Source organism: Felis catus, chromosome C1, assembly GCF_018350175.1.
Source record: "Felis catus isolate Fca126 chromosome C1, F.catus_Fca126_mat1.0, whole genome shotgun sequence".
In the NCBI taxonomy this organism is placed as follows: Eukaryota; Metazoa; Chordata; class Mammalia; order Carnivora; family Felidae; genus Felis; species Felis catus.
This window is the reverse complement of record NC_058375.1, coordinates 47,755,827-47,775,101: the sequence shown is the minus strand read 5'-3', so window position 1 is coordinate 47,775,101 and position 19,275 is coordinate 47,755,827. Positions and strand designations below refer to the sequence as shown.

At 37.0% G+C, this 19,275-nt stretch overlaps 1 protein-coding gene across 9 annotated transcripts in view; it reads left to right on the top strand.

Moving 5' to 3' along the window:
- MYSM1 (Myb like, SWIRM and MPN domains 1) overlaps positions 1 to 18,249 on the top strand; it is a 34,204-nt gene extending 15,955 nt beyond the window's left edge. For 6 of the 9 annotated variants that reach the window (XM_019837113.2, XM_019837111.2, XM_011284968.3 and 3 more), the window contains 12 exons: positions 3,510 to 3,640; positions 4,740 to 4,843; positions 6,291 to 6,368; positions 8,070 to 8,155; positions 11,620 to 11,674; positions 12,022 to 12,072; positions 12,765 to 12,839; positions 13,466 to 13,654; positions 14,589 to 14,721; positions 16,372 to 16,477; positions 16,656 to 16,713; positions 17,761 to 18,249. In XM_019837113.2, coding sequence (XP_019692672.1) covers positions 3,510 to 3,640; positions 4,740 to 4,843; positions 6,291 to 6,368; positions 8,070 to 8,155; positions 11,620 to 11,674; positions 12,022 to 12,072; positions 12,765 to 12,839; positions 13,466 to 13,654; positions 14,589 to 14,721; positions 16,372 to 16,477; positions 16,656 to 16,713; positions 17,761 to 17,928 — 1,234 coding nt within the window. In that variant the 3' untranslated portion in view covers positions 17,929 to 18,249. The remainder of the gene's footprint in view (positions 1 to 3,509; positions 3,641 to 4,739; positions 4,844 to 6,290; positions 6,369 to 8,069; positions 8,156 to 11,619; positions 11,675 to 12,021; positions 12,073 to 12,764; positions 12,840 to 13,465; positions 13,655 to 14,588; positions 14,722 to 16,371; positions 16,478 to 16,655; positions 16,714 to 17,760) is intronic. The other 3 variants (XM_011284969.3, XM_019837110.2, XM_045035918.1) reach the window with 3 other exon arrangements.
- Positions 18,250 to 19,275: the final 1,026 nt, after the last annotated feature.

Genomic DNA, 19,275 nt, shown 5'->3' with positions numbered 1-19,275 from the left:
TTTTGAATTGTCAATACCTTTTATTTGAATTATTTAGTATTGGGTGGGGCGCAAACCAAAAAACTTCCCACCTTATTAGCCTAAGTGCTCTGCAAATTGAATTTTTCGTGATAGTTTAATTAAGACATTACCAGACATTCATAATTGTTGTTACTGCTTCTGGAGACACTGAATTGCATAGAGCCATCTTTACAGAGGACTTCTGCCATAACCTTGGAAGATTACCAAAGGAAAACAAATAATCATGTGTATTCTGTCCGTAACCTTCAGTACTCACACAATATTAATTTGACTAATTTTTAAAATAGCTTTGTCAGAAAAGAAAGATTTTTGTTCTTGACTCGTGGTTGTCTTGATGGTTGAGATGGCTAAAAGAAAAATTTCTGGGCAAGGTGGTCTCAAAGGAAAGAAATATAAGGAACAGCTGCTATTCGCATAGTACTTAACGGTTTACAGAAAGCTTTTCTATGTTGTTTGATTCCTCACAACAGTCCTGTAAAATAGGCAGGTGGTATTTTCTGTGTTTGGGAGATTCTAAGGTCAGGAGAGGTCTAGGGGCCTGCCTTTGATTATATAACCAGCCACTGACAGAAAGAGGACCTGTGAGCAGGTCCTAACTCTGTCAGTCATTTCCTCCATTATTTCACATTGCCTGATTGACACTATTGAAAAAGACCAGTCAGATCTAATTTTGTTTTTGGAAATAAGAGGATGAATGGCCAAAATGGAAGGACTTGAAAATAATAACTCAAATTTTTTTTACCTGTGTGAATCATCAGTGAGTGACTTAATGGTACTTTAATCAGATTTCATTTGTTTGAATTTTGAATTCTCAATAAGGCAGAATAACTTATGTAGATAGTATAAATTATACGGCAGTAGTTTCCTAATGACATTTGCCTTAGTCATAACACCAGTTAAATGTTGTTTGAGTATGTGATTTAACAGAACAGTGTGAAAGGAGAAAGAAGTGTTTTGAACAGGAACTCCAAACTATTCTCTTCGGAAATAGAAGAGGGGACTGGAGGTGGTGTTAAAAAAAAAAAAAAGTGGAAGAGTTAAAGTTTTAAAAGAAAAGACCTGATTTGTTTGTAGCTAAAGGATCCTTTCCATAAAAACACATGCAACTGACCCCCTGTTTATGGGCATGTTTTAAGATAGTTAACACTGTTATTGAATGCCTCCCGAATGCATTTAAATGTATTTAAGTCATCTCCAGTTCTGACAAACTCGTCCTCATTCTACAGATGAGAAAAACGAGTCTCAGAGAGGAAAAAGAACTTGTTCCAGGTCACATTAGGTGAAGGTGACTTCAGGGTCTGCAGTCTTGACTTGTAATTTTCACACTTCATCTCAGGTCCTTGACTCAGACTTTTTCACTCTGCCCTGAATGCTTCCCCCATGCTGCCTTCTAGATCTTGGTGAACCATGCATCGTTGTCCCCTCAGGTCTGTTCCAGGGAAATTAGAGGACTTCACTGACCACCCTATCTAAAATAGCTCACATCGGCCCCTCACTCTCTTAGTTTGTATTCTATTTATCTTCATAGAACTTACTACTACTGAAGATACGACGTTTTTATTTCTGTATTGTCTTCTCTTCCTTCCCTCTCCCTCCCCATGATAATACAGACTTCATATGGACAGACTTTTGTCTTTTGTGTTCATTGTTACACCTCTAGTGCTTAGGGCAGTGCTTGTTCTAAGCAAATATAAAAGGCACTCTTTGTTAAGGGGAAAAGTTGGCATGATGAATCACGAACAGGGATCTTTAGAGGCCTTACCGTTTGTTCAGCACCAAACTAGTGCTGAGCTTTGTTTAAAGTCTTTCGATTTGGGCAGTCTTTAATTAAATCAATACTGTTTTTAGATTGCTACAGATTTTTGGTAGCTTGTTACATACACCGTGCTCATTCCTGTTTTCTTGCCTTCATTTGTGCAATTTGTTTCCTTTTCTTTCACACTGAACTGAAGTGAAAACACTGAAATCTCATCTTTTCAATGGCATTTCTGATACCCTGCCATATCACAAATTACTTCTTGCCCTCACTGAATGTCTGTAGAATGTATGATTTTAAATTTGGTTTCTGCTTAGGCAGGCCTTCCCTAAACACCCTCTCTGAAGTAGTCTGTGCCTGTTTGTCTCTCTATCCCTTTATCCTTCTTACTGTTTCTTCCTAGCACTTCCTGCTATATATATAATTAATTATATATTAATATAAGATTACAAGCAATATATTAATATGTAATATATATTAGTCATATTCTCCCATTAAATTTTTTTTTAATTTTATTTTTGAGAGAGAGAAAGAGGCAGAGCAGAGGAGGGACAGAGAGAGAGAGAGGAAGACACAGAATCTGAAGCAGGCTTCAGGCTCTGAGCTGTCAGCACAGAGCCCTACATGGGGCTTGACCTCATGACCCATGAGGTCATGAGCTGAGCCAAAGTCAGATACCTCACTGACTGAGCCACCCAGGCGCCCCTATATATCCTCCCATTAGCATGTAAAGTCGGGAGCTTTATATTCATGTCTGTATCCTTAGTGCCTAGACAGTGCCCGGTATGTAAGATGCAAAGTAAATATTTGTGGAATAAAATAAAGATTCAATAAGAAATCCTGTTACATGATATGTCTGAATACATGATATGTCTATAATGTCTGTATGTAAATCTTGACTTTAACTTCCTCAAATAAGTACTTTAATTCCTTTGACTTTTTGCTTCCTTATCTCTAAAATAAGAATAATAAAATCTACTTCGTAGAACTGTTGTGAGGATCAAGGTTGTGTAACTGTTAGTACTGGCATAAGCACTCGGAAACTGTTTGCTGCTATTATTAAGTTCTCCACTACTCTTAAACTCTATCTGCCATGGTACAATAAGTACATTCAGTAAATATGAACTGTATTATGTAAACCTTGTATTTTTTTCATAGTCTTTGGGCATTTCTTGATTTCTTGGAAATCCTCTATAATATTAATATTTCTGTTTTCCACTGAGAGTGCTTACTCTTATTTATTGGCCTAATGATTAAAAACCGGTATAAAACTTTCAAGCATTTATAAGGTAGCTTATAATTAAAAGATACTGCCCAGCAAAGTGAAAGTGGACGAACCTTAGTAATATATTAAAAATTAGAAAAGTCTAATACCAAATACTTTAGATATGTTGTCAGAGTGCCCTTTTTATTCTTGAAGCTTGAATTTGGATCTGTTGACAAAATCTCTAACTTTAAAATCCTGGGATAACTGGAATCTATGGCATTTCATATGGGAAAAAAATAATAGTTAATAAAAATCACATTATACTTGTAAGTTATTGTATCATTTAAAGGTAATTTCAGGAAAAAGTACAGTTGGGTATCATGTATTAGCATTGTTTTTACTACACATTTACAGATTGAGAGGGGGTAAATTTTTAAGATATTTCAAATATTAAAAGTTTTCCCCAGAAATCTTTTTTCATGTTTTTATTTATCCAAAATAACTGTACTTCCATCTCTTAATTAGGGAGATATGCAAACCGAAATACTTAAATAAGACCTCAGTACGTCCTGGCCTGAAGAACTGTGGGGATGTTAATTGTATTGGACGGATTCATACATACCTCGAGTTGATAGGAGCAATCAATTTTGGATGTGGTAAAAATAAAAACCCAACAACATCTTTTACTCAACACTTTTTATCCTTAGAGCACCCGTTAACTTCCTTGATGGTTAGAATTCAAGCAGATTTAGTGTAGATGCAGAATTCAGAAAGATGCTATAATATGGAATAACTGTATTACTAAGTTTTTTTGTAAAACAGATTTCTGTTGATTAAGCTACATTTTCCTGTAACCTACAGTGAAAATTGGTGGTATGAAAAGGAAAAATACTCTCTAAGTGGGAGAAATAATTTAACAGTGAAGCTCTTTGTCAAGTACAAGTAACGTCATTTTAAGAAAAGTCTGATAGTAGCCCATTCAATATGCAAAATCTGTATTAATGCTAGAAATACTGTCTAGCAGTGTTTAAGTAAAGGAAATAATTTATGAGCCTCTACACTTAAATGTAATAAAAGTGCCAAAATATTTTTCACGGAAGAAAGTTTCTTTCACCCTAGTTTTTCTCAAATATGCATGATTTTGAATGTATTTTTCACCTTTATTGAATTAACTTGACACAAACATTTTGAAGAAAGTTAATAACCATAGTTGTGATAAGGTAATTGGATAGGTAATTAGAACTTTGTAACCCATGGTTTCAGAAGAATATGTTCTGTCTTTGAGAAGACAGCTAACCAGAAAATCTCCTATCAGAGATTATTTATTTATCTTGTAGAGAGAATTTACAGTCTGCCCTGTGGTCTGTTTTTCATTTCGGTGTCTGTTTCCCCAGGCACTGTATCTTGGGACTGGCTGCTCAGGAAAACTAAGGGGTCGCAGCTTCCACAGCCACTAAAAAAAAATGAAATCACGTTTTCTGTGTTAGACCTCTGAATTCAGCAAAGTGAGCTTAGCAGTCGTTTAATTAGAAATTAAATTACCCATTTCTTGAATATCCCATTTTACTGAGATTTCCTTAAGAGTGTTAGTTTTACGTGAGACTGCCAAGTAATTGCAGAATTAAGATAGAAGCTTAGGTATAACAAAACTTAGAAATTGGCTTACAACTTCCAGTCAGTATAGGTGTGCCTTCCTATTGAACGAGTGAGTTTCAGAAAATAATAGACTGTTTTATTTTTCCCGAATTCCAATAGAACAGGCTGTGTACAACAGGCCACAACCAGTTGACAAAGCACGAGCCAGGGACCGAAAAGATGCGGCGGAAGCATACCAGCTTGCACAGCGTCTGCAGTCTATGGTAAGTGTTCACCTGTCATCTAAGGTGTGCCCCCTTCTAGCCACCTGTTAAACACATGGACAGTGAGTGGAAGAACGTGTTTTCTCTTGTATGTCACCTTAGCCATTTACTTTTCTGGTTTCTATTCAGTGTCATGTTAGTTTATAAGGCAAAAACCAAAACACCTTGTAATTCGCTGGCAGACTTGACACGGAAGCGTCGTACTTTGCTCGCGTGGCCTTAGAATTCTTGGTTCCGGTTTCTAAGTCTAGTGTGTCTTTTACAGCCATACAGCTAAGCTCCTTTTTCTTTCAGTTACTTTGTTTAGCTAAAAAGTCTTAGGTTAAGATTCAGCTTCTTGGAATAGCTATCCAAACTATTGTAGCCTTTCTTTTTTAATTCTTGAAGTTAGGGAGTTTTACAGTATCTTACAATTTGTGAATCTTATTTTAAAGGTGAGTGATCTACAAGTCTCTTAAAAGGCAGAGTCATGGTGTGATCTCGTTGGTTTTACTAATAAAGTAGATTGGTAATAGGTGAGGTAAATGAAGAAACGTATAGATAACAGAGTGGACATTTTTCTTAGCGTATTTAGGCTGTTAACCATTTCTGCCTACCTAGATTTACTTTTATAAGAAAGGATGTATTTAGATACAGTTGCTGGAAAAGGTGCCACTCAAACACTGGCATCTGAGCCAGTCTTTTTTGTTTGTTTGTTTGTTTGTTTGTTCTTTTGTTTTGAGAGAAAGAGAGGGAGAGAGTGCAAGCTGGGAAGAACTGAGGGAGGGAGAGAGAGAATCTTAAGGAGCCTCCACCATGCCCAGCACAGAGCCTGACATGGGGCTCAGTCTCACATCTATGAGATCATGACCTGAGCCGAAATCAAGAGTTGGACACTTAACTGACTGAGCCACCCAGGCGCCCTTGAACAGTCTGTTTTAAAGGCTTCAGTGTTGGGGTTTATAAAACTAGATATTAGTAATCTTGTCAACTAATTTCATAATGTTTTATTGTTTTTATTGCATCCACTAGGCAGTCTTTCCCTTTCTGAGGCTGAGATGTAATTTTGCTTCTAGTTTTAATATTCTACCTCTTGCTACGCGTTCTTGCAAGTTTTCTACCACAAGTGGTTGAAAGGGAAGTCATTTTCTTGGTGGTTCTTTTTAATCTTAAAAATATTTTTTGTCCTAGTATTTTAGTTTCTCAGTGGCGATAAGAAATGAAAATTCAATAAGAAATCCAGGTAAAATTCAGAAAATCATTACTGATTTATTTCTGAGCAGAGTGCAAACTATTAAACATAAATTAATAAAATAAAATTTAGTCAGGCAATGCTGATCAGGGATTACAGTATTTTAATGGAGAAATTAACTGATTTTTTTTAAATATCATTTTGGCTTTGTGTATTGTGCTGTGATTTCCCCAGGTTAATCTTGTTACCTTTTGCTTCATTTTAATCTTATCACAGCGCACAAGGAGACGTAGGGTCCGAGACCCATGGGGAAATTGGTGTGATGCAAAAGACTTAGAAGGACAAACCTTTGAGGTAACTTTGACCTTAGCAGATAGGTCATCACTAAAAGTTGTTCCGTCATTTATATATGTATGTCTTAATGTCACATATATTACACTTGTGTGTGCGTGTGTGTATCCGTCCCATGTTAATGTGTCTAGAAGTCACCAATAAACAACAAAATAGAAGGCATTGGTGCAATTAACTAGGAGTTGGATTCGTTTTCCAAATTTTGTCTATTCTCTGTATTCTGGTCTCTAGCTCAAGAATATCTGCCAAGGTGCCAGGAAGTTGGTATGCCTAATTCATTTTAGTAAACATTTATTTATAGAATGATGTTCTGATATACCAATTAAAATATTGTCCCAAGCATTAGACATAAATTGAATTACAAATACTAAAGTGTCATTCCTACCAATAAAAACTGTGGTTCTGAAAAGAAACATGGGTGACGAATGTGTGTGTGTGTATAAGTTCTGTATCTATAGAATTTATTTGTGAACACCCAGTGCAGTAGAATGGAAAGAATGTGTGAATGTGTACTTACTGGCTTTCTTACCTTGAGCAGTTTCTTAACCTCACTGAAATTCAGGTTTTTGTCTATGGAGTGTGAATAATACCTCTGTCCAAGAATTGTTATGAGAATTAAGTGAAGTAAATGGAATAAAATGTATGAAGATTCTAGTACTAGGTTACTTAATAAGCCTTGCGTATACCAATTACTCAGTAAATTTTAGTTTTCCTCTTGAGTTTCAGTACAAAAACAAAACAAAAAGAAAACGTTCTCCTCTTTTTCTCTTCCCCATTCCCTGTCCCTAGCCTCACTTAATCTCTAATCTAGGCACAACATTAGTAACGCATGATTCCTGCCTAGAAAGAACTTCTGTAGTTTCTAGTAGGAAAGATGAAACCTGTGTTAAGTTCCATAAGGTTGATCTTAAGAAATGTCAGGTCTTCCCCAAGGGGTGTGTGTGATGAGAGAAGGTTTCACAGAAGATGTGACTTGAGGGATTAGCAGGACAGTCTCAAAATGTAGAAAAGTAGGTGAGGGCATTCCAGGCTAAGGGAGCAGCATAAACAAAGGTAGAGATGTGGGAAAATACCAGACATATTCTGGAAAAGGTGCCTAGTTATTTGGGCTAAAGTGTAAGAATGATAGTAGAAATGGAATGAAAAGATTAATTTTGTACTTATGTAGGACTTATTATGTATGTGTCCAACCCTCTTCTAGTGTTTTATAAACATTAACGCATCATCACGATGACATCATGACACTGTTATTATTACTATTTTTGTTCCCATTTTAAAGATAAGGAAACTAAAGCACAGAAAGCTTCAGTAATTTGGCCAGGGTCATCCAGTAAGTAGCAGAGCGAGGCATTCTGTCTCCAGAATCTGTACTCCTTATCATTATGCTGCGCTGTCTCCCTGTTGGGAAAGAAAACAACACAATAGGATTTGATGACTAGAAATGGGAAATAAGTAAAAGGAGGGACTCAGGTGATTCTGAGGTTTTTAAGTTTGGTGTGGCTGTAGATTTTGGAACAATTTTTTAATATATTATCTAGCATTGCAATTTGTTAGTAGAAAGAAGGAGGTACATCTCCATCAACATAGTCTATCCTGTTCTCACCTGCCTTTAATTATGGTGTTAAAGAGTATTCTTTATGATTATTGATTCTGCCTGTCAGCGGCTGATGGACTGGTTGATCAAGTGGTGGTTTTCTGTTTTAGCATCTCTCTGCCGAGGAATTGGCGAGAAGAAAAGAGGAAAAATGTAAATCTGTTAAATCCTCAAAAGTACCAAGACCAACAAAAAGGTATAGTGTTTTACACATGTAATTTTTTTTAACTTATCACCAATGATTAGGAATGTATGGAAAAAATACCTGATTAGCAACATATTATTCATATTAAGTTTAAAAATACTACTAGATGGGGCGCCTGGGTGGCTCAGTCTGTTAAGTGTCTGACTTCAGCTCAGGTCATGATCTCACACTCTATGAGTTCGAGCCCCACGTCGGACTCTGTGCTGACAGCTCAGAGCCTGGAGCCTGTTTCAGATGCTTGTGTCTCCCTCTCTCTCTGCCCCTCCCCAGCTCATGCTCTGTCTCTCTCTGTCTCTCTCTGTCTCAAAAAAATAAATAAAAACATTAAAAAAAATTTTTTTTTTAAATGCTACTAGAATTTTTGAGATTTTTTATTTCACTGATTACCAGTTTGGAAGAGCTTGAGCAAAAGTTTTGAATTTATAGGTTTAGTGACTATAGGATCCAACATATGTTGTAAAGGGGGCTTGATTATAACAGGTGGTCATTCAACTCCTTAGACATTATAAATAGGTAACCTCATGAAACGACTAGTGCTTTCTTTGGTTGGTGCTGATTGTTAGCAAGGTTTTTGGGGATTTGTGTGTGTGTGTGTGTGTGTGTGTGTGTGTGTGTGTGGTTGTTTTTGTTTTTGTTTTTTTTTAATCTGTTATTTGTAACATAACAGTTAAGAGTCACCAAATAAGTTAAATGTCTTGGTTTTCTGGACCCTCACTTTCTGTAGATGCAGAAATAGATTATGGTTTCACCAGTGTCCCTTTTAAAATAAGATATCTAAGAATGTCCCCAGGTCATTTTCAGTGAAAGAGCCCTGATGTTTAACCAAGTGTAAGTCCCTAGGTAAGTTATGTAAAGCCTTAAGCCTTCAGTGCTCATTCATAAAATAATAACTATAATAGCTAAGACTGTTGACTATGCTTTAAGCACTTTGTATATATTAACTCATTTAATCCCCATAACCACCCTGTGCAGTAGTTAATAATATCATTCATGAGGAAACAAACTTGCTCATGCTTGTTAGTGATGGAGCTGTGATTTAATCCAGGCAGTCAGACTTAAGAATCCATACTGCTGGGGCGCCTGGGTGGCTCAGTCGGTTAAGCGTCCGACTTCAGCCAGGTCACGATCTCGCGGTCCGGGAGTTCGAGCCCCGCGTCAAGCTCTGGGCTGATGGCTCAGAGCCTGGAGCCTGTTTCCGATTCTGTGTCTCCCTCTCTCTCTGCCCCTCCTCCGTTCATGCTCTGTCTCTCTCTGTCCCAAAAATAAATAAAAACGTTGGAAAAAAAAATTAAAAAAAAAAAAATCCATACTGCTAACATTACATTATATATTCCCTCTCTAAAAGAAAAATTAAAACCTACAGTTGTTGTGAGAGTAAAATAATATGAACTATGTAAAAAAATATCGTCATCCATAAGCTAGGACTCCTTATCTAGTATCCAGACATTTGCTTTTCTGAATCTCAGCATGAGACATATTTATTGTGATTTCCAAGTCATTGTTCCAGTTTGTCACAATCTGAATCCAGCTCCACTTTTCTTATATTAGCCTTCATAGATTTGAGTCAACATTTCAGTAAGCTTACCTCTTCTGCCTTTGATCACTGCTTAAAATGTTTAACTGGAATAAGGGAAAGCCTCAGACATCATTGTTCCATCAGCTATACATTGCCACAGTTGACTTATGATTTTTCATCTTGTGCAGAAGAAAAATCATAGTAGATGTCTTGCTTACATTCAGACAAAATATATTTGAATCTTTATGAGTCTGCTAGCTTCTAGCAGATCAGTTCTATCAAAAATGAAATTTAGGGGCACCTGGGTGGCTCAGTCGGTTAAGTATCTGACTTCGGCTCAGGTCATGATCTCATGGTTCGTGGGTTCGAGCCCCGTGTCTGGCTGTGTGCTGACAACTCAGAGCGTGGAGCCTCTTAAGATTTCTTTGTCTGTCTGTCTGTCTGTCTGTCTGTCTCTGTGGCCCACCCTTGCTTGCGCTCTATCTCTGTCAAAAATAAACATTAAAAAAACATTAAAAAAAAATGAAATTTAGATTTACTTATCATGACATATATTTTCATGAATCCATTATTACCCTTAGTAGTCCTCTCTTCACTTGCTAAAGGCTCAAAATCAGCTGTTGAATAATCTTTTCCAGAATTTTCTCAATATTCACATTTAATTCCTCTGCTCCCAAAGTCTGCTTTTTTTGTTTAAGAAAATAAAGCCCAAAATTGCCTATTTGTAGCCCTCCAATAATTTTTCCATTCTGAACAGTTCCTCCAAAAAGGTCAGTGGGTTTCACATGGTTCTTCATTGCTCTGGGATGCATATGCTGTCTTCGTGTTCTTTTTTTTCGTGTTGATGAAGCACTTTTTTACTTGAAGATCTTTCCTCTTCATTCATCTTATATTTCTGAAAAAATGCGTACTATGTATCAGGCACTGTTCTAGGCACTTGGAGTACAAAGTGTCTGAATTGCTGACACTAACAGTCTCTGGTAGAATAGGAGCTAAATAGTCCTGCTCTTTTCTGGTTGTGTTAACATGAACATATATTCCTTGTTTTTTTCTTTCTCTGACCATAGCCTAAAGAAACCTTATTCTTGATATCTTCCTCAGAGTTCAGTTCTTTACTGCTCAAAGCCTTTCTAATATTGCTCTCAGATTAATACATGCTTTTTTATCTACCCTTGTTTATGTGCCCCTCTTTTTGTCTTTTTTTTTTAACTTTCTCATTTTTTTTTTCATTTTTTTTTAATGTTTCTTTTTGAGAGAGAGAGACAGTGCAAATGAGGGAGGTGCAGAGAGAGAGGGAGACACAGAATCTGAAGCAGGCTTCAGGCTCTGAGCTGTCAGCACAGAACCTGACGTGGGGGCTCCAACTCAAGAGAACTGCCAGATCATGACCTGAGCTGAAGTCGGATGCTTAACCTACTGAGACACTCACCTGCCCCTAACTTTTTTATTTTAAAATACAAGTTTATCATTGAACTTTTCATATGCATTAATTTCTTTAGTAGAACCATTGCCATTCATTCAACAAATATTTGAGTCCCTACCCTGTGCTGATACTGTACTGACAAGTGTTTTTGAGAACTTTCTTCTTGAAACTTTTTTTTACCATGTCATGTCAGGGAGTTGTTTACATTTTCTTCAAACTTTTTGAAACCTTTCAGTTTAGGACACATGTGTGGGTACAACGTTCTTCTCTTTGGGTGTTAAAAGAAACTAAGGCAACAACTACTTTCTCCCAAAGGCCCTGTCATTTCCCATTTTTTAAATCAAGTCCAAAACTCAGCAGAGTTATATGGGATGTCCTAAGAAATTCCCCTCGCTTAGTATTTTTCTGAGAATCTAGATTTAGATTATTGATACACATTTTCAAATTTAAGTGAATGTTATTTTCCTGATCTTGTCATTGAGATTATATTAGAAATGATTTTTTTTTCTTTTTCAGCTCATTTGATCCCTTCCAACTGATACCTTGTCATTCTTTCAGTGAAGAAAAGCAGGTACTATTTATGCATCACTAAATGGCCATAAACCATGCCCTTCTGTCAGACAGGAAGTATTTCTTTTCCTTTGTGTGCAAGGCATATATGTATGTGAAAGATTGGACGAGGCAAGGTACCTTATGGGTCAGATGAGTGATGCAGATGGGAAATGAAAGAGAATTTCTCCATGCTAGGATTTTGAATGATAATATTTGTAAAAATCTCGGATTTGTGCTGAGCCTTGGTTGGTGATGAGAACTTGGTGTGATAGGTAAAGAAGAAAAGGGTGGACATTCCAGTGAGGAGGAATAAAATCTCTATTTTTATGCTCCCCCATTTTTTTTTTTTTTTTTTTTATATTTCAGGAGCCATTTCAGGTGAAAGTGGCTTCAGAAGCACTTTTAATAATGGATTTGGTAAGGATAATCTATTGTGTTTACTTACTCTGATTTCTATTCTTGTGTATTTTTATTGCAGGCTTAAGAGAGAGTATGGAAGACGTGTATTTTGGATCTTAACTATCCTCTTTTACAAGGAGTCTAAAAATAAGTCTTTTCTTTTGGAGAAAAGCCAAACAATTGCATGTTTCCATATTTTAGAGAAAATAAATTAATGTGAGTTTTTGCAGACTGTTTATCATCATTAACCCTGTTTTAATTTCCTGGCATCCTTTGTCTGCTGCCTTCTAGATAACTGCAGCAAAGCACAACTCCTACCACTTGGAGGTTCCTTGTTTGCACTAAGTTACTGAGACCTCCAGTAGCTGTGTTGGTTTTGGATGTTTTTCTAGAGGATGTTTTTTGTAGGACTACCAGGAGTGACTTTTACTTTTTATCTTTAGGGTCCTGAGTGAGGAAAGCAAATGGTGTCTTCATTTTGTAAATTAAATAATGACATCTTTGAGTGTTTGGTTCAAAGCTTCTTAGCTGGCAGCGCAGATAGATTGAAATCCCAAGTCATTGTGTAGTGAGCCTAGTGTCTGATTCCTCTGCAATGCCCGGTTACCATACTTACAAATGATTCTCCTATGTATAAGTGAGCTTTATTCTGATTTTTTGTCAGATGGATTTGTATGTTTGGGCTAAGTCTATTTTGTATTTCTTTTCAGCATGCTCATGTTTCTATGGCAGAAGTGATTGGTCTATTAGGAGGAAGATACTCAGAAGTTGATAAGATAGTTGAAGTAAGTTCTTGCTCTTAAATATTTTTTAAAATCATTTAGTCCTGCTGCCATACCAAATATTTTTATAGATCTCAGTGGATATAATTAAAATGGAATTACCTGTGATATAAATGAGAATATGCCAGTGTGGGCTGGATATTCCCAGGAGTAAATTAACATTCCATATATTGAGTACCTGTTTCCTTTTACCATCAAGAAAGAGGGAGCACGGCCAGGCCTCGCCTCCTCGTTGCCTTCACCAGTAAAATGCTACAACTACTCTTAAGAGGCCAGGAACCATGCAGCAACCTTATCGTTGAAACTTGGCATGCATCGCTTTGTTGAAATTATTATCATAAATAATAGGACTCATTGAAAGACTTTGTATGTGCAGGTATTATATGGGCTGGCCTGGAAAACTAACAATTATTATGGCCTTGTCTGAGTGGAAAAGTGGATTCTGAGTTCCTACATCGAATCACTTTTGAAGTGTAATTCATTTGCAGGCTAAAGGCTGCCTGTGATACTGTCGGATAAAAGACGTGGCCTAAAAAAAGCCTCTGTATCTATGTATGAAAGAACTAAAACATTAAAGTGATAGAATTAACGGGATTCAGTGTAACCATGTAAGGATTAATCTTTTATAGGTCTGTGCAGCAGAACCATGTAACAGTCTGAGTACAGGACTGCAGTGTGAGATGGATCCTGTGTCACAAACACAGGCCTCAGAAACCTTGGCTGTGAGAGGCTATCGTGTAATTGGGTGGTATCATTCTCATCCTGCCTTTGATCCAAATCCTTCTTTACGAGATATTGACACTCAAGCCAAATACCAGGTGTGCCTCTAGGTCTTGCATGTATGCACGTTTTCTCTCCTCTCGTTGCTTTCTATTCTATTATATAAATATACTTTTTTTTTTTTAACGTTTATTCATTTTTGAGAGACAGAGCATGAGCAGGGGAGGGGCAGAGAGAGAGGGAGACACAGAATCCGAAGCAGGCTCCAGGCTCTGAGCTGTCAGCACAGAGCCTGACGCGGGGCTCGAACTCACAGACTGTGAGATCGTGACCTGAGCTGAAGTCTGACGCTTAACTGACTGGGCCACCCAAGCGCCCTCTATGAATATACTTCTAACATTTCTAGCGAAGTATTGAATTTCTAATATTATTTACATCTGGAGTTTTGAAATAACTTTGTATTTTTTCTGATTACAGGGGTAATGTATGTTTATTTAAACATTTGGAAAATCAGCTATTTAGTACAGACAAGCCATCTAAGTGACAGTGATAATTACTCCCAGAGCCTCTAAAAATTGATGGGAACAACTAGTACAGGGACTGGGTACAAGTGAAATAACCAGAAGCAGTCTATTTTGCATCTCTGGAAAAAACAAACTTTTGTTCCAACATTTTATGTTTGATAGGTGTATGTTTTTGCTATAGGCAGCTATTATTACCATATTGATAAAGATTATAGCTGAAGGGTAGTGAAAATAATTTGTAGACATATTCATGGTAAATACAGATTTTCAGGCCAGGTCATATTTTTAAGGATCATTTCTGGTTGGGTTGAGTACATTTTGACCTGAAAAATTTAGAGTGTGGAATGATATATAGTATATTTCATTTAGTTGCTGTTTGGATGTGAAGTTTTTAACACACTTTGGTGCTCCTTTTTTCTCCATTCGTTTTTTAAGATGTTGCTATGGGTAAATACTGATTTTTAAATTTATGTAGTCAAGACTAATTTTACTTTCCTTTGAATTGTAGAGTTACTTCTCCAGAGGCGGTGCCAAGTTCATTGGAATGATTGTTAGTCCTTATAATCAGAACAATCCTTTACCTTATTCCCAGATTACCTGCCTAGTTATAAGTGATGAAATTAGCTCAGATGGCTCTTACCGTAAGTTTTCAACAAAAGCAACTTCATCCTCTTTCTGCCCACGTTTCTTTGAATCTTTCATAGCAACGAATATACAACTATGTGAAACTATGTGATGGAAAGCTTTGCAGCCTCAACTAGAGAATTGCTGTCTACATACCATGTAGTGCGGCCTCTTTCCTTTAGTGATATCCTTCTAGATTCAAGTCCCCACTGTGTTACCATGGCCTCTGGGCACAAGGGTTATATTGTGCAGAAAAGTTAGAGCCAGGCAGCGTGCATGTTAGTTACAGGCAGGCGTACCACGGAGATACTGCAGGTTTCGTTCCAGACCACCACAATAAAGCAAATAGCGCAATAAAACTAGTCAAATGCTTTATTCTTAAGTTTTTGGAGGGAAGACATGAAATAGAGGAGAACTGAGAAATGAAAAAAAAAAATCCACCTGGGAAAAAATGGGGGAAAAAGACCATTTTAGAGCATATTGACAAAGTATGCTTGTATTGTAAGGAAGGACAATCATAATGTTTTCCTTCATTTTTTTTCATGCCTTTCGATTTGCTGGCATTTTATTTACCTGAAAAGTCTTAATATTGGCAAAAACACAGTTGAGAGGCAGTATAATGTAAAGTTAATAACATAAACTGGAGCCAGACTGCCTGGGTTCAGATCCTGGCTCTATTTAGTAATTACGTGTATGCTGATGAACAGGTTATTTAACCTCTCTGTGGCTCTGTGTCCTCATCCAAAAATAAATAAATAAAGGACAGTACTGGCAGCTAGTGCATTTAAGTGGCATTCCATGTAGTAAGCATTGTATAAGTTCTACAGTTAATTTTACGGTGTTGCCCTCTGCTAACAGATCAACTTTTCTTTTAATACACTGCAAATGTAATTACAGGGGGATCTTGAAGGCCATGTGAAAAATTTCTAAGTAGGCTCATCCTTTGGTCTTTTGCCTTTCTGGCTACGTACATGGCATCCACCCTTTGGGCTCCTGTCTCTGGAACTGAGCATGACCATTTTGACAGGAGTGCAGTTGCTGCCCTTCCAGAGTTCATCCTATTCCCTGACTGGTTAGGTTAGCACCTGTAGGCAGGTCAAGTGAGTGTGGGCCCAGAAGCCAGGCAGACCGTCTGGGGCTTAAAATCCAGGCTCTTCCACTTCACCAGTCTAAGCAGGTCGTTCCACGTGTCTCGGCCTTCGTTTCCTTATCTTTAACGTAGGAATAATGCACCTGCCTTATAGCATTGCTGTAAGCTCAATGACCCGTGTGAAAATAAAAATCACTAGGATGGAATTGTCTTCGTTTGCCTACCTCGGTGTCTGTTTAGCCATAGTTCTGGCACCGTTTTTAACAGTGCCCCCTTTCACTCAAAAAGTCCTTGATTTGGATATAAATTATGTGATCATCCTGCTTCTCCGTTCCTTATATAGAATTGTCATGCAAATGGTACATGTACTTGTCTTTATTGTTATTAATTGCTGAGCATTAATATGCTCGATGGGCCAGGTTCAGCCAGGCAGTAAATATTTAATGAATGCCCACTATGTTTAAAGTGCTGTTCAGCTGGTCTGCCAGGTTGTGGTTGTGAGGATTCTTGGTAATTAAAAGGAGATTGGGGATTGAAGCGATAGCTGATGACAGTCTGCTTCATTATGCTTTTCTAGGTTTACCTTACAAATTTGAAGTACAGCAGATGCTAGAAGAACCTCAGTGGGGATTAGTGTTTGAAAAGGCAAGATGGATAATAGAAAAATACCGACTGTCCCATAGGTATGTGCTGTGGTTTGAAGTGGCCGCACATCTGCAGCGCGTCTCATTAAATGATGTTTTAGAGAAAACCCAAGTTAAATATAAAATTATGATGTATGGCGTCAGTGACAGTTTATTAGAAAACAGATTCATTTGTGGTATTTGTTTCATCAGTTTGTCTTCATATTTCCTCCAACAGCAGTGTCCCTATGGATAAAATCTTCCGCCGGGATTCTGACCTGACTTGTTTGCAGAAAGTAAGCTGCCTTGATTTTAATTGGTTCTATTGTTCACAGATTCTAAAGCTATTCATCTCGATGTGGTTTCCCATGATGCCTAATGCTTTGTGGATACATTTTCTGTGTATTTTTGTTATTGCCGTTTCCTATCTAAAATTAATTTCTAGGAGAAAATTAGTAACGTATTTTGTTGCCCACACTTGCATATAGAAGTAATACTAGTTTAGAATAAATTTGTCAGTGTTGGCTGATAAATTTCCTAGCAGATTATTATTATATACAATGGAGAACATTTTTCTCATTTTATTAAATTCAAAAGTCTCATGTTTCCATTTAGCCTTAATAATTGTTCGTTTTTAAGATTGGTAGTATAAATCTAATAATTAAGTTTAAGTGTCATTTTATTTAACTTTCTGGTAGGAAATAAAGAGTCCTGAACATTTTTATTTTACTTCTTGTTTTGCTTCTATGGGTATAAAGAGTTAAAGACCCATAGACTGGTAACATCTGTCTTTTTTTTTTTTTTTTTTTTTTGGTAGCAATTTAAGAAGAGAAAACTAAAACATACTGAGTTTCTTTTTAATATTTTTACCCCCTTGTATTAAAACTTTCTTTTTGTTCTGTTGGAAGGTTGATGTGCGTGTTTCTCAGGAAACAGCTCTATCTACCATCCTGATGTAGCGTCCGTGGATGTACATAGATTTTCGTTCTACAGGATTACTTTGCTTTGTAAATGTAACTACCAAAAAAAGAAGCAAAGTCACAAATTTGTCCAAAGTAAAAAAATCACACTTAAAATCTCAAGTGTGTCTCCTCATATAAAGTCATAAAGGAATAAGCCCAAGCATTTCTCAACAGTGACTTCCTACACTCTAGGTGCATGATTATTGATCACAAAACTGTCTTCAACCACATTTAAGGAGACTGTTTCTCTTTTGCTTATTAGAAAAAGATTTGGAAAGGGATACAATAACAATAGTAGTGCAAATCTTACCCTTTTTAAATATTTAAAACTGCAAACCCTCTTCTTACCCTTTTTAAATATAAAACTTTTCTCTCCAATAGCTCTTGGAGTGTCTGAGGAAAACTCTGAGCAACGTGACTAATTGCTTCATTGCCGAAGAATTCTTGACTCAAATAGAAAATTTATTCCTTTCCAATTACAAAAGCAAGCCAGAGAATGGAGTGGCTGAAGAGAACTGTGCTGTGGGTCCAAAGGAATTGTTAATGTGATTATTTTAAAGTAAGACATTCTAATCTGGACACAATAGATCCTACTCTCAAAGTAATAACCTTGAAATTATTGTCATTTAGCTAATAGTGGCACACCTTTGATATTTTGTCTCTAGTTCACAGAATCCAACTTGGTCACGTAAATCATGTGACAAAGAGATATGGACTTGTTTTCCTGCAGTGATTATCAGAGTGTTGTGTGAACCAGGGTCTGCTGCGGTGCTCCAGTCCGACCATGGCCAGTAAGCAGTGCAGTAGACTCTGAAGGGCTGTCTGCTGTACTGTTGTATTCAGGTCGATAAATGGCATGTATCTGTCATATTTATTTCTTCCCCAACTAGTCATTCCACTTTTGGTACTTCATGTCTGTGTCTCATTAGGAGCACTTCCATTTTTTCCATGTGTTTTGGTGAGATTTGGTTATGGTTGCAAACGAGACATGGATGGATGGTCACTGAGGTAATTAATAACATGGTTGAGAACTAGTGGTCTAATGAATCTAGCAACATGCTGTAGGAGGCCAGGGCAGGCATAAGAGACCCAAAGGAGAGAATCAGCTTGCCAGTTTTCCCATTATAGATATTTGTTTCCATTTTATTTTATAGCAGTAATACTACAGGATATGGCATTTTCTCAGCTATCTGAAACATTGTGTATGGATTTCAGATACGTGAAATAATTAGCTTCAACTGTATGTCCACTTCTGTTAGTGTGTGTGATAAAACCTCATTTAATTGGAAGATGAATAATCTTCACCCTCAAACTAGATTTTTTTCTACTACCTGTTCTCAGACGAGGCAAATTATAATACTGCTTAAATATTAAATCAGAGATTTAATTTTAAAAACAAAAAAGCCTTCCAGGGTATATTACATATCTAACCCAGTTTCATATACTTTCTAAATGTAGAACATAAGTTAGCAAACTTTCTTTTTTTAATTTTTTTAATTTTTTAATTTTTTTTTACATTTCTTTATTTTTGAAAGACAGAGACAGAGCACAAGTTGGGGAGGGGCAGAGAGAGGAGACACACAATCCAAAGCAGGCTCCAGGCTCTCGAGTTGTCAGCACAGAGCCTGATGCAGGGCTGGAACCCACAAACCGTGAGATCATGACCTGAGCTGAAGTTGGACGCTCGACCAACCAAGCCACCCAGGTGCCCCTTAAGTCAGCAAACTTTTTATGTAAAGGGGCATTTAGACAATAACTTAGGTCTATAGGCCACATACTGTCTCTATCAGACATTCTTCTTTGTATTTTTTTACAATCCTTTAAAAATGTAAAACCATTCGTATTACCTCATGAGCCTCACAGAAAACGAGTTGCTGACCATTATCGTCCAACCCC